Source organism: Xenopus laevis, chromosome 9_10L, assembly GCF_017654675.1.
Source record: "Xenopus laevis strain J_2021 chromosome 9_10L, Xenopus_laevis_v10.1, whole genome shotgun sequence".
Lineage (NCBI taxonomy): Eukaryota > Metazoa > Chordata > Amphibia > Anura > Pipidae > Xenopus > Xenopus laevis.
In genome coordinates this window covers 124,134,753-124,151,129 of record NC_054387.1, presented here as the reverse complement: position 1 = coordinate 124,151,129, position 16,377 = coordinate 124,134,753, and the positions used below count along the sequence as shown (strand labels likewise).

At 43.9% G+C, this 16,377-nt stretch overlaps 1 protein-coding gene across 4 annotated transcripts in view; it reads right to left on the bottom strand.

Moving 5' to 3' along the window:
• The window catches only part of cfap70.L (cilia and flagella associated protein 70 L homeolog), a 52,761-nt gene extending 36,861 nt beyond the window's left edge, over positions 1 to 15,900 (bottom strand). The window contains exons 1-9 of one of the 4 annotated variants that reach the window (XM_018236686.2): positions 15,819 to 15,900; positions 11,293 to 11,380; positions 8,664 to 8,850; positions 6,877 to 6,975; positions 4,370 to 4,449; positions 3,235 to 3,411; positions 1,185 to 1,367; positions 955 to 1,049; positions 307 to 409 (exon numbers count right to left, since the gene is read on the bottom strand). In XM_018236686.2, coding sequence (XP_018092175.1) covers positions 307 to 409; positions 955 to 1,049; positions 1,185 to 1,367; positions 3,235 to 3,411; positions 4,370 to 4,449; positions 6,877 to 6,975; positions 8,664 to 8,850; positions 11,293 to 11,370 — 1,002 coding nt within the window. In that variant the 5' untranslated portion in view covers positions 11,371 to 11,380; positions 15,819 to 15,900. The other 3 variants (XM_018236687.2, XM_041576494.1, XM_041576493.1) reach the window with 3 other exon arrangements.
• Positions 15,901 to 16,377: the final 477 nt, after the last annotated feature.

Sequence of the window (16,377 nt, the reverse complement as noted above, 5' to 3'; positions counted from 1 at the left end):
AAAGTTATGTCCCATGCGGCCCCCCTTCAAGTCACTGACTAACTCAGCGTTAGAGAGCTGAAAAGCAGGAAGTAGTGTTCTGGCTATTATGTTACACATCCAGTCACTCCAGCATTTATACATTACATTTTTGCCTAACTAACTATATTAGAAACATGTTTTATTTTGCGCAGCCTATTTACCCAGTTTTTATTTTTTCACTGAACTGTTCCTTTAACTGTCCTGTGCACCATGCCGGTCACAGCAGAAGTTCCTCTTGGGATCTAGTGCCCTGCTACAAATCAGATATGGATATGTAACACTTACTTTATCCACTTTTCCAGGCTTTCCCTTTGTGTTAGGTGCAACGGTAAGGGTCCTCATTATCTCCACTGGCCAGTAGCGGCACTCAGCAATCTGCTTCTGTATGCTGGAAAATGACATTGCATTTCATGACATGGTATTGGTATGAGACAACAGTGCACATGAAACATGACAAATCTAATGGTTTTAACACTTGAATTCTAATGGGGTTCTTCAAATAAGAAGTTAATGGGTGGGCACAGTATGGTGCAGAAAGTTAGCATGATGAGAATGCATACATGATTGGGATGCACCACATCCAGGATTCGTTTCGGGATTCAGCCAGGATTCAGCCTTTTTCAGCAGGATTTGGATTCAGACCAATCCTTGTGCCTGGCCGAACCGAATCCTAATTTGCATATGCAAGGGGCGGGAAGGGAAATCATGTGACTTTTCATCACAAAACAAGGAAGTATTTTTTTTCCTTTCCTGCTCCTAATTTGCATATGCAAATTAGGATTCGGTTTGGTATTCATACGAATCTTTCATGCAGGATTCGGCCAGATCCCAAATAGTGGATTCGGTACTTTCCTAATACATGACAATAATATTTGATTTTAAACCTTACATTGGTGACGTGGGCATAGCATCACTTTGTGGCAAGCAGCTCACCTGAGCAAAGCAGAGGGATCGAGGTAGCGCCTCCTCTCTGTGTCCCATGTCACCCTTTTCTTCAGAGTCTCAGCATCAGCACGGAATTCCTTGTCCTAGGGATGGGATGAAACTATCAATGGACTGAAGGTTACCCTTTATTTCTTTAACTCTCCATCAAAGTGAGGTTACTATAAAAACATTGGCTCTTCAGCACTGAATTTAGGCCAGTGTCCTGCCTATCAGCTCACCTCCTTTCGGTTCAGTTCCCCATTTTCCTCCTCATATGGACCACCAAGAATAAAGGAATCCGGGATGTTCAGAGCACCAGCTGCTGACATGCCGGTCACGGACCATTTTTTCGGACGAGGAACAGGATCTGCTTCTCCACCAGCCTTTAACGCTCCATTTGAAAAGACAAGGCAATGTGGGAGCTGCGCATGGGATAAAACATAATTAATCGCACATGGCATTCACAAAAGTTGCAATTCTATGGACTTATTAAACTAGAAAGAACACTGACTGGTGCATAATACCCCCTAACATTACTGCCTGAGAACATGACAACACTGAGTCTATTATACTCAATGCATCTCAACCCTGACTGCTTATTGGGTGTGTGCATCAGTATTCTCCTGTCTAGATAGGGACAGCTGGGAGGTATGGAATATAATAGGCACAGTCCAAGACTCAGGATACTCCAATAAAAAGAGATCAGGGAGGGAAGAAAACGTTAACTATGAATTCAGGATTTAAGAACAGCTAGGACAGACACAGGCACATGCTGATGAGTTGGGTCATATGTGTGTATCACTGAGCAACATACTGGTTCTGGGAGGGAGGATTAACCCACAATCTGCCAGATACAATCAAGCTGCACATGAATTTTAGTTCTGTATGTTCTGTAATATCTCCCTATGCCGGGCCATAGGCCAAGGGGCAAATTCACTATGCGCCGAAGTGCCTAACGCTAGTGTCAATTCGCTAGCGTTGGCCATTTTCGTTATTTCGCATCAGACTTCGCTAGCGTAACTTCGCACCCTTACGCCTGGCGAATTTGCGCAACGGACGTAACTACGCAAATTCACTAACGCGCGCATTGTACTGAACGCTACCTTTTACGCCAGACTTCCTTCGCTACCTCAGACCAGGCGAATCGCAATAGAGTAGATAGGGATTTCTTCAAAAAAAGTTAAAATTTTTTCTAAGTCCCGAAAAACGCTGGCGTTCTTTCTATATTATGGGTGATAGGCTGAAAAAGATCGAAAATTTTTTTGGGGCTTCCCTCCTTCCCCCCTACATTTCCTAACTCATGGCAACTTAACTACACAGTGGGAACATGTGTAGGGCAAAATAAAAATTGTATTTGATGTTTTGAAGGTTTCCCAGGCATTTGTAGTGCTGCTACATATTCCTCCATTGAAATTTGAATTTGGCGCCGTATGCAAATTAAACTTCGCTAGCGTAACTTCACTTCGCTTAGCGAATCAACGCTAGCACAACTTCGCAACCTTACGCTACCCCTGAGTGCAACTTTGGATTTTAGTGAATTTGCAAAGCGCTGGCGAAACTACGCCTGGCGAAGTTACGCCTGGTGCAACTATGAATCTTAGTGAATTTGCCCCTAAGTGTCAGGTGTCTGGTCTGATCAAATCACAAACAGCTGCTTGGACCAAAACCCCCATTTTAAGTGGAGGACAGGGAATGCAACTTCCACAAAGTTTATGCAATATAATTGGTGGACCGACAAATCAGTCCAGTGCACTCAAACTGCATTACATAAACAGAACGCAGTTCCTATTTTACAGCCTTTTTTTTTAGCAATACTCTTTGTCTCCAGAAGGAGGAGCCTTAGCTCCTTTAATGTGTTATTAGATAGTGTTTTAAAATATGATACTGACTAGGCATGCATCAAATCCATTATTTTAGGATTCAGCCTAATCCTTTGTGAAAGATTCAGCTGAATCAGAACCCTAATTTGCATATGTCAATTAGGGGAACAAGGAGGAAAAAGGGTATAGAATTAATTGTTTATGTGATGAAAGGTCACATGATTTTTTTGGATTCGGATTCGGCCAGGCACTTGGATTCGACTGATTCTGAATCCTGCTAAAAAAGGCTGAATCTTGGCCGAATCCCAAACCAAATTCTGGATTCGGTGCATCCCTAATACTGACAGTTTGGGGTCTTGTAGTCTTATTTATGATGTAAAGCTATAGGGCCTCTAAAACTAGGGGGAACTACTTTGCCATCTGTGTCTATTTCATGATGTCCAGTTCCAAGTGTACATTAAAGACTTACCTCTCCTGCAGGAGGCATCTGAAGGCTCATCACATAATTGTACGCAGGTCCTGTAGTATTCCAGGACTCCGGGGCACAATAAACAGATTCCACTGTCACCCTGAGGATGTTCCCATCATTTATTTGTGCGTCGGAAAGCAAAGGATCAGGGACACAAACTGCCACCTCTAGGCTTGGCTATAGAGTTTGACAAAGACAATTAGAATAAAAGTAATTGCTTAAAGGGACATTAGGCTATCTAGTTAACCTGCAGCAATGCACCTCTATGCTTAGTATAATGGGCTGTACAGTAGGTAATTGAATGCAATGTTCTGTCCAAATGCCTCTGTAACAGCTTTATTCCCTCAGTATTTTGGAACACACACTGCCGCTGCCCCTGTTTGCCTTTCTAAATTAAATGTATAGTGCCACAGCCTCTGTGCACCACAATAACAGCAATACTGATCCAATTATATAATAACTCTACATCTCTGAATCTTATATGCATGGAAAATGAAATATAAAACGCAGCTGTGGTTGCTTTACCTGGAAAAATGGTATGCACAGGGCAATTAGAGCTGTGCAACTCTGTTAAGGTGCCCATTCATTTTAAGATCTGCTTGTTTGGTGAGGTTGCCAAATGAGTGGATCTTTTCCTGATATGGCCACTTTGTGCTGGGCAATATGAGGATGAGGTTTATATCAATGACCTGATGCAATCTTTGCCCCAATGGAGACCATCAAGGGGGGCCCATAAACAGTCAGAAAATCTGGTGATATGTGTAGGGTATAGTGCGGGTTGAGAATTTCCTGACCCACACTAATCCCAGCCAGCTGTTCCCCCTCTATTTGTAGACCCATGCCCACCCCACAGTGATGTCACAAAAGGGGCAAGAGCGAGTCTATAAATGTAGGCGCTGGAAGCCAGCAATGCTATGTCACTCAACTCGGACCCGCCTGTGTCCCAAAGATTTTGTGCAGGGCTTGGAGCGGGTAAACCTGCGAGTCCCGCAGGGTTAGGGCCGGCCCGCACATCACTAATAGGGTAAATATGTAGGGTCAGCTCTGGACTTATTATGCCGCTTCGACCCTAACTACAGTTGATAAACAGCTGAACCTTCTCCCTTTATTATAATATACTCATATCATCTGGTACCTTTGTCTCCACTTGTGTGCCCTCTAGAGGTGATCCAGTCGCAGGGTAGAGAGGTAGGGTGACTTTGAAATTGCATTCACCTAAAATGAACCAATAGCTTCAAGTTAATGCAGTACAGTACAGTATAAACCCCACTGTGTCTATAATATACCTCTTTCTAAATAGAGTTTAATTTCATGTAAATATTGGCACAGATTATTCTGTACAGGAAGACCTATTTATTTGAATATTTGTGATGTATATTATAAAGGAAGCACCAAGATGCCTCTGATGAGATAACCCCCCCCTTTTGCAGACTAATGAAACAGCGACCTCCAGTAGGCAAATAACCTGACAACTGCTGTGTGTATTGTCTTACAAAATGACAGTTGGTAAGGATAATATCCCATTATTCATATATTGTAAAGTACCTAAAGTCAGGAATATGTAGCTGTGCCACCTTGCCAATATTTTTACCAGCCTGATTGGCACAAATGATACCTGATACATCTGTTATTAATATGGAAGGAAGAAAGCAGAAATAGGATGTGGAACCCAAAGAATATGAAGCTCAGGATATTAAATTGTATGTCAGTGTCTCCAGTAAGCTGGCTAAGTATAGCCCTGGTGATTACATTGTGCTTCTGCTTCCTGTTAGATGCTCCTATGAATGAACCTTAGCTGATATTCCCGGGTAACTAAGAGTAACGGCCATGTTGAAATACTGAGGACATGATATGGAGCCGGGCTGGTCATTTAGGACAATGAAAGGGGAACACTGCATAAGTATTGATGGACTTTGTGTTTTTTCAACCCGATTTAACTATGTAACTATGTAACCTAATGAAGGAAAATATAATTCTAAGCAACTTTCCATTCATTTGTATGGGTTTTAAAGTTATTTGTAAATGTAATTTCTGCAGAAAGTAGCACAGTACAAGTCTGGTTGTTTATATTCTCTTCATCGCTGGATCTGACTTTTGCAATGATGTAGCAGAAGCCAGCTAATTACCAAATGTTAGGCACCTACCAGTAATTATAATCTCTTACCTGAGACACCGGACCAATACTGCTGTTGGCTGACCTCTGTAAGAGCCCTCAGCACGGGGAGCGGACAAACCGAAAATTCTTTGTAGTATTAGAAATATACATTTTCTCCCTTGCCTATTCTCAAATTTGCATACAGTATTAGCACATTGTTTAATATTTTATTAATTTCTTGTATGTTTAGTAATTGTGTTACAGGAGCAAAGAGTATTTTTAGAAGCTCCTAAATACAATTGTACAACTTAGAGATATCCTCTTTTAAATTTCAGAAGAGAGTTATCTTTCTAGCTCAGACACTCCTTCTCTCAGACACTCCTAAATAGTTGAGGCATGGCTCTGCTAAGACAGCCTATGATTAAGTGTTTGTAACACGAAATGTGTAAGGCTGTGGACACAATAAACTCTTTTTCACTTTGAACAAATTGCCTGGTGGAAGTTTGCCTTCATTGAGTGCCTGCTACAAAGAATTTTCGGTTTGTCCGCTCCCCATGCTGAGGGCTCAGGGCATTGCACTTGGGCCACTTCCTTTATGTGGTGAGTAATCACTTACTTGGAGACACTAACCTCAGATTTATCATTGTTACCTCTGTAAGAGCACCATGTCTCAAATTTTGTTTCCTGTTCCAGGATTATCTCTGTGGCCCCAAGCCATGTACACAGGGCCGCCATCAAAAATCGCAGGGCCCCATACTACAAAATTTCCTGGGCCCCCTGGGCTGCACCCACAGCCAGCCCCACCTACAGGTCCCCCACCACACAGTAAAAAACAAAAAAAATATTGGTGGCTAGGGTTCCCACATGTTAATAAAAAATAAAAAGATATTGGTGGTCAGGGCCCCCCATAAAAAAAAATTTGTGGCCAGGGCCCCCCCATTAAAAAATATTGGTGGCTAGGACCCCACATGAGAAAAGAAAAATTGGTGGCCAGGGCCCCCCCCACATTATGAGAAAATTGGTGGCCAGGGCCCCTTAAACGTCCATGCCTTCCCGAAGTCAGCACTTACTTGATTAGCCTTTCCAGCTTACCCTCGGGGCCCCCTACAACTCTCCCCCCTGTCCCCCCCGATGGCTGCCCTGCATGTACACATGTGCAGAAGAGTGAATAGCTTTCTGCTTCTAAGTTTTTCACTCTACTGGGCATGGGGCACAATGTAATTAAGATCTAGAAACAAGAAGAATATAGCCATGTAGCTCTCCTACAGTAGTACACTGGTTGATGTAGTTTTCAGCTAATAGGAACATGGGCCCAGGGTCTCAGGTAACATTTTTGTATCCCCCAGTGATTATAGCTTTCCTTCTCCTATAATGTATTCAGTAGCTTTGTTATGACTCTGGCTCTGTGAGTCTGATTTATGGTTACGTCTGGCCCTGCCACCTTCTCCTTAGCCCCAGTCCTCAACCTAGCCAGCAACCCAAGGACTAGGATCTGAGGAGTCGCAGGAAGGGTGCATCGTGTTTCGTGTTAGAAACATTCCGTATACCTTTCAGAAGAGGAAGCAGATCCACAGCAGCCTGTCCGAGGACCACAGTCTTCTCCTCCTTCTGCTTCTTCTCCTTAGGCAAAACTTCTATTAAAGTTACTGAAAAGCAGGCAAACAGTGCAAGATTAGAACAGATGTAGACTAAGTGGAAAAAAAGTCAATTAAAAAGAAAATTATGTGAGTAAAACAAGGAAACCTGGGACCAACTCCATGCAGTAGTGTGGATACTATTACACTCTGTTTGATCAAGTTCTAAGCTATCCATATGTACATGGATGGCCTATCACATGAAAGCAAAAATCAAGCCATGGTCACAATGGGCATTTAAAGAAGAGGGTAAAGTGCAAAAAAGGCCTCAGTCATGCATTACTGATATTGCCTTGGTCCTCCTCAGTCTGCCCATGTGCCAATTCAAAGTTGAGGGATGGGGCTCAGATCCGGTACCTAGGTGTTAACTTTTAGTATAATGTAGAGAGTGATATTCTGAGACAACTTGCATTCGGTTTTCACTTTTTATTATTTGTGGTTTTTGAGTTATTTAGCTTTTTATACAGCAGCTCTCCAGTTAGTATAGGTAATTCTAAAACAACTGGCTGAGTAATCATTGAAGACGCTTCACTACTAAACCGAGCAGCTTCTTCAGTTTAACTGACTGGTGAGGGAAGTTCATATAAACTCTTCCACCAATCCAATCACAATGGCACATTGTAAAGCTGGCCATAGACGCAAAGATCCGATCGTACGAATCCTCGATTCATACGATTTTCAGACCGTGTGTGGAGAGTCCCAACATTTTTCGTCCCGTTTGGACGATCGGCCAGGTTAAAAGATTTCTGTCAGCTGACGATAATATCTCTGCATGTATTGCCGATCTGACGATATCGATGTGAGCTTCCCATACTTTCGCACGATTGCTGTGACGGACATGATATCGGCTGGTTTGATTCTGTTGGGTTACTGTGATAGGATTACCAAGGTAACAAAGTCCAATCAAGTAACCCAACAGAATCACTCCTCTGTGAGATTTCAGATGTCACCTCTCTGAAGAGTTACAATGTGCCATTGTGATTGGATTAGGGGAAGAGTGTATATGTTGAGAACTTCCCCCGAGGAAGTGGGTCTATAAATTTGGAGGTGTGCCCTGATAGGGTCGAGTGGTGGTGGGGCAGGTTAGGGTCGGGTGCGTGTGGTGGAGGGGTGCGTTAGGGTCGGTTGTGTGAGGTGGAGGGATGCGTTAGGGCTGGGTGCGGGTGATGGAGGGGCAGGATAGGGTCAGGTGCAGGTGGTGGAGGGGCAGGTTAGGATCAGGTGCAGGTGGTGGAGGGGCAGGTTAGGATCAGGTGCGGGTGGTGGAGGGGCAGGATAGGGTCAGGTGCGGGTGGTGGAGGGGCAGGTTAGGGTCGGTGTGAGTCAAATTTTTCTCATCGCCAATGTTTCTACAACACTTATGTATTTGTGGACCACACACTGGCAGGCTAAGTCTATGAGTCTAAGAAGATGTTAACATGCTTAAAGGAGAATTCAACCGTCTTCAAAAAAAACAAAAAAACCCTACCCCCCATCCCACATAGACACCCTCCCCCCAGCATAGCTGCCCCCCGGGAAATGCCCCTAACTTTATACTTACCCCTCGGTGCAGAGTCAGGCATCGGAGTTCCACGCAGCAGCCATCTTCTGGGTCTTCCGCAAAGAGGCGCATGCGCAGTTGGAGCAATTTTTTTTTTGAAAACGGTTGAATTCTCCTTTAATTTCTACCTCAAAGAAAAGCACTTTGATTTGTTACTTACATACAACTGGCTTGTGAGCGACATCATCCAAGCTGTGGGGGCCATCGGGGGTGACGTCAAAGCTAGAGGTGAAATTGAACTCAGTGGGTCTGTCTGGGGAGGCTTCAAGCTTTGGCGAGTCTCCGAGGAGAGAATTATTAAACTCCGACCTGATGTAGCTCATTAGTAAATCACCTTTTATTCCCTTCTGTAAGAAACACAGAGGAGCTCTCTCATCAAGCTGCCAATACATTGCTTTGGAAGAATTCCCACTCTGTGAGATACTGTTAGGGCTTTGTACTGAGCATGAGAAAAACAAACTGGCTGCCCTTTCTTCTGTGTTTTTTATTGTTTATGCGAATGTGGAACATAACAGGGTTATATTAAATAAAGACATATTTTGGAACCATTAAATTCTATTAGTATATAAAAAGGTATAGGAAGCCACCTTGTACCTCCAAGGCCTATATAAAAGCACTGCCTGATGCCTTTATAATGGTCAGAGAGCCTCAGTTACTTCTAATATCCTTATCATTTACAGTAGGGGGTACATTATCCCTTATAATACATGAGTGATACTCAGAGTTCCCTGTATAACTCAGCCTGCAGCCTTGTGCCTTTATATGGTCACAGAACCCCTCAGTGACTTCTAATATCCTTATCATTTACAGTAGGGGGTACATTATCCCTTATAATACATGAGTGATACTCAGAGTTCCCTGTATAACTCAGCCTGCAGCCTTGTGCCTTTATATGGTCACAGAACAACCCCTCAGTGACTTCTAATATCCTTATCATTTACAGTAGGGGATACATTATCCCTTATAATACATGAGTGATACTCAGAGTTCCCTGTATAACTCAGCCTGCAGCCTTGTGCCTTTATATGGTCACAGAACCCCTCAGTGACTTCTAATATCCTTATCATTTACAGTAGGGGTACATTATTATTATTAATTATTAACATGTATTTATATAGCGCCAACATATTGCGTAGCACTGTATCATAACTCAGCCTGCAGCTTTGTGCCTTTATATGGTCACAGAACAACCCCTCAGTGACTTCTAATATCCTTATCATTTACAGTAGGGGGTACATTATCCCTTATATTACATGTGTGATACTCAGAGTTCCCTGTATAACTCAGCCTGCAGCCTTGTGCCTTTATATGGTCACAGAACCCCTCAGTGACTTCTAATATCCTTATCATTTACAGTAGGGGATACACTATCCCTTATAATACATGAGTGATACTCAGAGTTCCCTGTATAACTCAGCCTGCAGCCTTGTGCCTTTATATGGTCACAGAACCCCTTAGTGACTTCTAATATCCTTATCATTTACATTGTTCCTTATAATACATGAGTGATACACACACACATATATATAGAGAGAAAGAGGTATAAATATTGCATATAAACACATAGATCTATATACACACTGTACAGTATATAGATACTGTAGACCAGTGATCCCCAACCAGTAGCTCGCGAGCAACATGTTGCTCTCCAACCCCTTGAATGTTGCTCTCTGTGTCCTCAAAGCAGATGCTTATTTTTGAATTCCAGGCTTGGAAGCAAGTTTTAATTTCATAAAAACTAAGTATAGTACCAAGTAGAGCCTCTTGTAGGCTGCCAGTCCATATAGGGGCAACCAAATAGCCAATCACAGCCCTTATTTGGCATCCCAAGGGACTATTTTATGCTTGTGTTGCTCTCCAACTCTTTTTACATTTGAATGTGGCTCACGGGTAAAAAAAGGTTGGGGACCCCTGCTGTAGACTCACACCTATAGACACCTTTAAAGCATGCATAAAAATAAGCAGGCACAAATTACCAGTAATGCCATCAATAGGCAGCAATTTAGAAAATATAGAATATAAACCATTAGACTTCTTCAAATATAGTGACAAGTTACTTATGAGCAGATCATTTATACACATCCTAGAAGATACAATTCTACATCTGGGACCTACTATCTGTGCTTTGCCAGTTCTTACTACACTATAACTCTCCACCAGTCAATGGCTACCACAGTGAATTGTAGTCTAGAAGTTGACAACGGCAGCTCCCCATCTTGGATCTTGGTAGGCCATTGTTTGGGAGTCAGTGGCACTGCACATGCTCAGTGGGCTCTGAGCAGCTGTTGAGAAGATAAGCTTAGGGGTCGTCACTAATTATCCAGCAGAAAATGAGGCTTGTCTGTAATATTAGCTGATGCTACAGGTTTGCTGATTATTAAATTCTGATGCTAATTGCACTGGTTTCTGTGCTGCCATGTAGTAATTATCTGTATAATTACTAATCAGCCTTATATTGTGACATTTCTATTCTATGTGTACTGTATATTGTGAGTGGGCCCCTAAGCTCAGTAAGTGACAGCAGCACAGAGCATGTGCAGTGAATCAGCAGAAAAGAAGATGGGGAGCTACTGGGGCATCTTTGGAGACACAGATATTTACTGCTAAAGGGTTGTGGTTGCCTTGGGCTGGTACAGAAGCACAAAACATAATGTATAACAGTTCTAGCTACTTCTTTTGTTAGGCTTTAGTTCTCCTTTAAACTTGTAACATTGATTTTCCCTTCCAGTGTTTAACACCAGTGAAGTGGCAGCCAGCCGTCGGCAGTTATTGTGCTGGAAAGACGTTACCACATTGAGTGCTCTCAGGACGGTGATCTGCACGGGTGCGGGAGGGCGAGCCTTCACTGCTGCGAGTGCTGTCTCCATAGCAACGGCTCTGTAAGAAGGAAAGGAGTCGTGTTATCAGGGGTACGGATCCCATTACAGCTGTTGCCGAGGCACCGGAGCGGAGAAACGCTGTCGGCACAAGTGTATTATTAGTGTTCTCTGTTACACGGGTGACTGGCATCTCATAACGTGAGACTTGAAACCCTCGTTCGGATAGAAGTGCTTTCGTTGGAGTGCCACAGCATTGTTGAGTGTCACTTGAAAGGAGCACTCCAGAAAAACCACTTAAATGCATTGAAAATCCGTCGGCTACAATAGTCTGTCCCTCTGTGCCCCCTCAAGTGCCTTTTCCTTTATACACCCTTTCCCCACTGTTCATATCACTTATCCATTAATTGCTTCTCTACTGCACACGGTTGCGCAATACATGCCATTTATCAACACAAAGCCAGCCTTGAATTGAACCTGTCCTCTGGTTGCTAGGGATGAATTACCCTACCAACCAGGAACCAGTTCTAAAATGATAGCAGCAGAGAGTCTGAAAAGAAAGACAGGGAAAACAAAATAAGAATAATGATAACACTAAAGCCGGATGGTTAATTTGTTTATTTTGGTTGCTGGGGTCAGGGACCCTAACAACCAGAGAGCCATCCCAGCTGCTGCCTGGAAAATAAATAGCTAATTATAGGGGTTGTTCATCTTTGAGTTAAGGAAAAAGTTACTTAGCAGCTCTCCAGTTTGAATTTTCTGCAATTTGGTTGCTAGGGTCCAACTTACCCTAGCAACCACACACTGATTTGAATAAGTGAATGGAATATGAACAGGAGAGGGCCTGAATAAAAAGAGGAGTGATAAAAAGTACCAATAACAATAAGTATCTTGCCATACAGAGGATTTGTTTTGTTTTTTTCCATGAGGTCAGTGACCCCTATTTGAAAGCTGGAAAGAGTCAGAAGAAAAAGGCAAATAATTCAAATACTATAAAAAATGAAGACCCATTGAAAAGTTGCTTGGAATTAATCATTCTATAACAAGCTGGAAGTTTACTTTAAGGTGAACCACCCCTTTAAAGGGATCAAATCCTCTGCACTGCTGGTTCCCACTCCTGAGCCAAAAGAAGGCGGCAAACGATTAAAAAAAACTTTCAAAAATAAATAATGAAGACCAATTGAAAAGTGGCTTCGATTTGGCCACCCTATAACATTTTTTAAATGAACTTAAAGGTGACCCACTCCTTTAATAAAAATACATACAATATAAATAATCCAAACTTTGCTTGGAAGCGGATTATATACAACATATTTTCAGTATTGTTCTAAAATAAAGCAGCCCTTCCCTTTCAATTATTCTTGCACCTTTTCCAGCTATAGCCCTAGAGTGGTGCTCCAGTCCCAGGTCAGCACAGATATGGACAGTACTTGAGTTGAGAGGCAAAAGAATTGCCAGGAATGTGCTTTGCTATGAAATTGCTTTAGAAAACAAGATGGACAAGTCATACAAAATACATCCCATTGCCCCCTATTGGGACAGCCACATGGTAAGTGGGCAGCAGAGACAACTGGTTTTGTTAGGGACATTCACCTGCCAGTGGGAAAGGCCAGATCCAGTGCTGACTGGTGTCGGCTACAAGTCATGTTGTCCCCCTGCAATACAGCTCACTGTACGACTGAATGGGCTTATATGTATGTATGGAATGACACACCGGAAACTACACATGCTGTCACATAAGGCTTCAATAATTATGTGTTTAACAAAATGTAACTTTCTCTTTTATTTCTGTTACTTTAATAAGAGGCCAGTTTCCCAATCCCCACTGCAGATTTATTATACTAATTTGTAGCTCTTACAAACTCTTCCCTCTCTTCTCTATAGTCTCTCTCCTGTCCCAGTACCTACCTACTAATCCCTGGTACCTACAGTCCCTTCCCTCTCTTCTCTATAGTCTCTCTCCTGTCCCAGTACCTACCTACTAATCCCTGGTACCTACAGTCCCTTCCCTCTTATCTCTATAGTCTCCCTCCTGCCCCAGTATTTACCTACTAATCCCTGGTACCTACAGTCCCTTCCCTCTCTTCTCTATAGTCTCCCTCCTGCCCCAGTATTTACCTACTAATCCCTGGTACCTACAGTCCCTTCCCTCTCTTCTCTATAGTCTCCCTCCTGCCCCAGTACTTACCTACTAATCCCTGGTACCTACAGTCCCTTCCCTCTCATCTCTATAGTCTCCCTCCTGCCCCAGTACCTACCTACTAATCCCTGGTACCTACAGTCCCTTCCCTCTCTTCTCTATAGTCTCCCTCCGTCCCAGTACTTACCTACTAATCCCTGGTACCTACAGTCCCTTCCCTCTCTTCTCTATAGTCTCCCTCCTGTCCCAGTACTTACCTACTAATCCCTGGTACCTACAGTCCCTTCCCTCTCTTCTCTATAGTCTCCCTCCTGTCCCAGTACTTACCTACTAATCCCTGGTACCTACAGTCCCTTCCCTCTCTTCTCTATAGTCTCCCTCCTGTCCCAGTAGTTACCTACTAATCCCAGGTACCTACAGCCCCTTCCCTCTCTTCTCTATAGTCTCCCTCCTGTCCCAGTACTTACCTACTAATCCCTGGTACCTACAGTCCCTTTCCTCTCTTCTCTATAGTCTCCCTCCTGCCTCAGTACCTACCTACTAATCCCTGGACCTACAGTCCCTTCCCTCTCATCTCTATAGTCTCCCTCCTGCCTCAGTACCTACCTACTAATCCCTGGTAACTTCTGTCCCTTCCCTCTCTTCTCTATAGTCTCCCTCCTGTCCCAGTACTTACCTACTAATCCCTGGTACCTACAGTCCCTTCCCTCTCTTCTCTATAGTCTCCCTCCTGTCCCAGTACTTACCTACTAATCCCTGGTACCTACAGTCCCTTCCCTCTCTTCTCTATAGTCTCCCTCCTGCCTCAGTACTTACCTACTAATCCCTGGTACCTACAGTCCCTTCCCTCTCATCTCTATAGTCTCCCTCCTGCCCCAGTACTTACCTACTAATCCCTGGTACCTACAGTCCCTTCCCTCTCATCTCTATAGTCTCCCTCCTGTCCCAGTACTTACCTACTAATCCCTGGTACCTACAGTCCCTTCCCTCTCATCTCTATAGTCTCCCTCCTGTCCCAGTACTTACCTACTGATCCCTGGTACCTACAGTCCCTTCCCTCTCTTCTCTATAGTCTCCCTCCTGCCTCAGTACTTACCTACTAATCCCTGGTACCTACAGTCCCTTCCCTCTCATCTCTATAGTCTCCCTCCTGCCCCAGTATTTACCTACTAATCCCTGGTACCTACAGTCCCTTCCCTCTCTTCTCTATAGTCTCCCTCCTGTCCCAGTACTTACCTACTAATCCCTGGCACCTACAGTCCCTTCCCTCTCTTCTCTATAGTCTCCCTCCTGTCCCAGTACTTACCTACTAATCCCAGGTACCTACAGCCCCTTCCCTCTCTTCTCTATAGTCTCCCTCCTGTCCCAGTACTTACCTACTAATCCCTGGTACCTACAGTCCCTTTCCTCTCTTCTCTATAGTCTCCCTCCTGCCTCAGTACCTACCTACTAATCCCTGGACCTACAGTCCCTTCCCTCTCATCTCTATAGTCTCCCTCCTGCCTCAGTACCTACCTACTAATCCCTGGTAATTTCTGTCCCTTCCCTCTCTTCTCTATAGTCTCCCTCCTGTCCCAGTACTTACCTACTAATCCCTGGTACCTACAGTCCCTTCCCTCTCTTCTCTATAGTCTCCCTCCTGTCCCAGTACTTACCTACTAATCCCTGGTACCTACAGTCCCTTCCCTCTCTTCTCTATAGTCTCCCTCCTGTCCCAGTACTTACCTACTAATCCCTGGCACCTACAGTCCCTTCCCTCTCTTCTCTATAGTCTCCCTCCTGCCTCAGTACTTACCTACTAATCCCTGGACCTACAGTCCCTTCCCTCTCATCTCTATAGTCTCCCTCCTGTCCCAGTACTTACCTACTAATCCCTGGTACCTACAGTCCCTTCCCTCTCTTCTCTATAGTCTCCCTCCTGTCCCAGTACTTACCTACTAATCCCTGGTACCTACAGTCCCTTCCCTCTCTTCTCTATAGTCTCCCTCCTGTCCCAGTACTTACCTACTAATCCCTGGCACCTACAGTCCCTTCCCTCTCTTCTCTATAGTCTCCCTCCTGCCTCAGTACTTACCTACTAATCCCTGGACCTACAGTCCCTTCCCTCTCATCTCTATAGTCTCCCTCCTGTCCCAGTACTTACCTACTAATCCCTGGTACCTACAGTCCCTTCCCTCTCTTCTCTATAGTCTCCCTCCTGTCCCTCTCTCCGGTACAAACCCTCATTCTTCAACGCTAAACTCGTGTCGCCTCTATAACACGTACAGAAATCCTCCCGGCCCCAAATCGCCCGTTAAAGCGATTATTCCCGCGCCCTCCCTTCCATACTTTCTATTCGCTCCTGCTGCTTCCCCGGTACCTTTTGCTCTGTACTCTGGCAGCCGCGTTCTCCGTCTCCAGGCAACGTTCCGCAAATCTCGTGAGAACTTGTGAGACGCTGTTTGGTTGCCAAGTAACGGCGGGAGGGAATTTTGTGGCGAGTCTACTCTCCAGCTGAGCAGGGAGCCAAAGACTAACGCAATTTAAAAGGCGTAGTTTGAGTTATTGGGTTCAATATTTTAAATAAATAAAATATAAATCATGAGTCGTGTTTTATTTTGTGAAACAAATTGGTCCCCTTCATTTCTTTAGAAACAATGCAGTGTGTTTAGGCAAGTCAGGGCCTTTTGCTGCCATAGCTGTGACTGTGACATATATCAGAGATATTTCCAGGGCTTTTGAATTTGTATCACGTCTGTCACATGGCTAATAGGAAGCACTTGCTGACCACTGAACAGCTTTTTCCACAGGGACCACTAATATACTAAACACAAGTCTTTGACAGCAGCCCCTGCCTTTGCTTTTAGTCTGTACAGAGAGATCCCATACAATATACCAATATATGCCACCTCGTCTCTTTCATTCAGGCCACATATTTA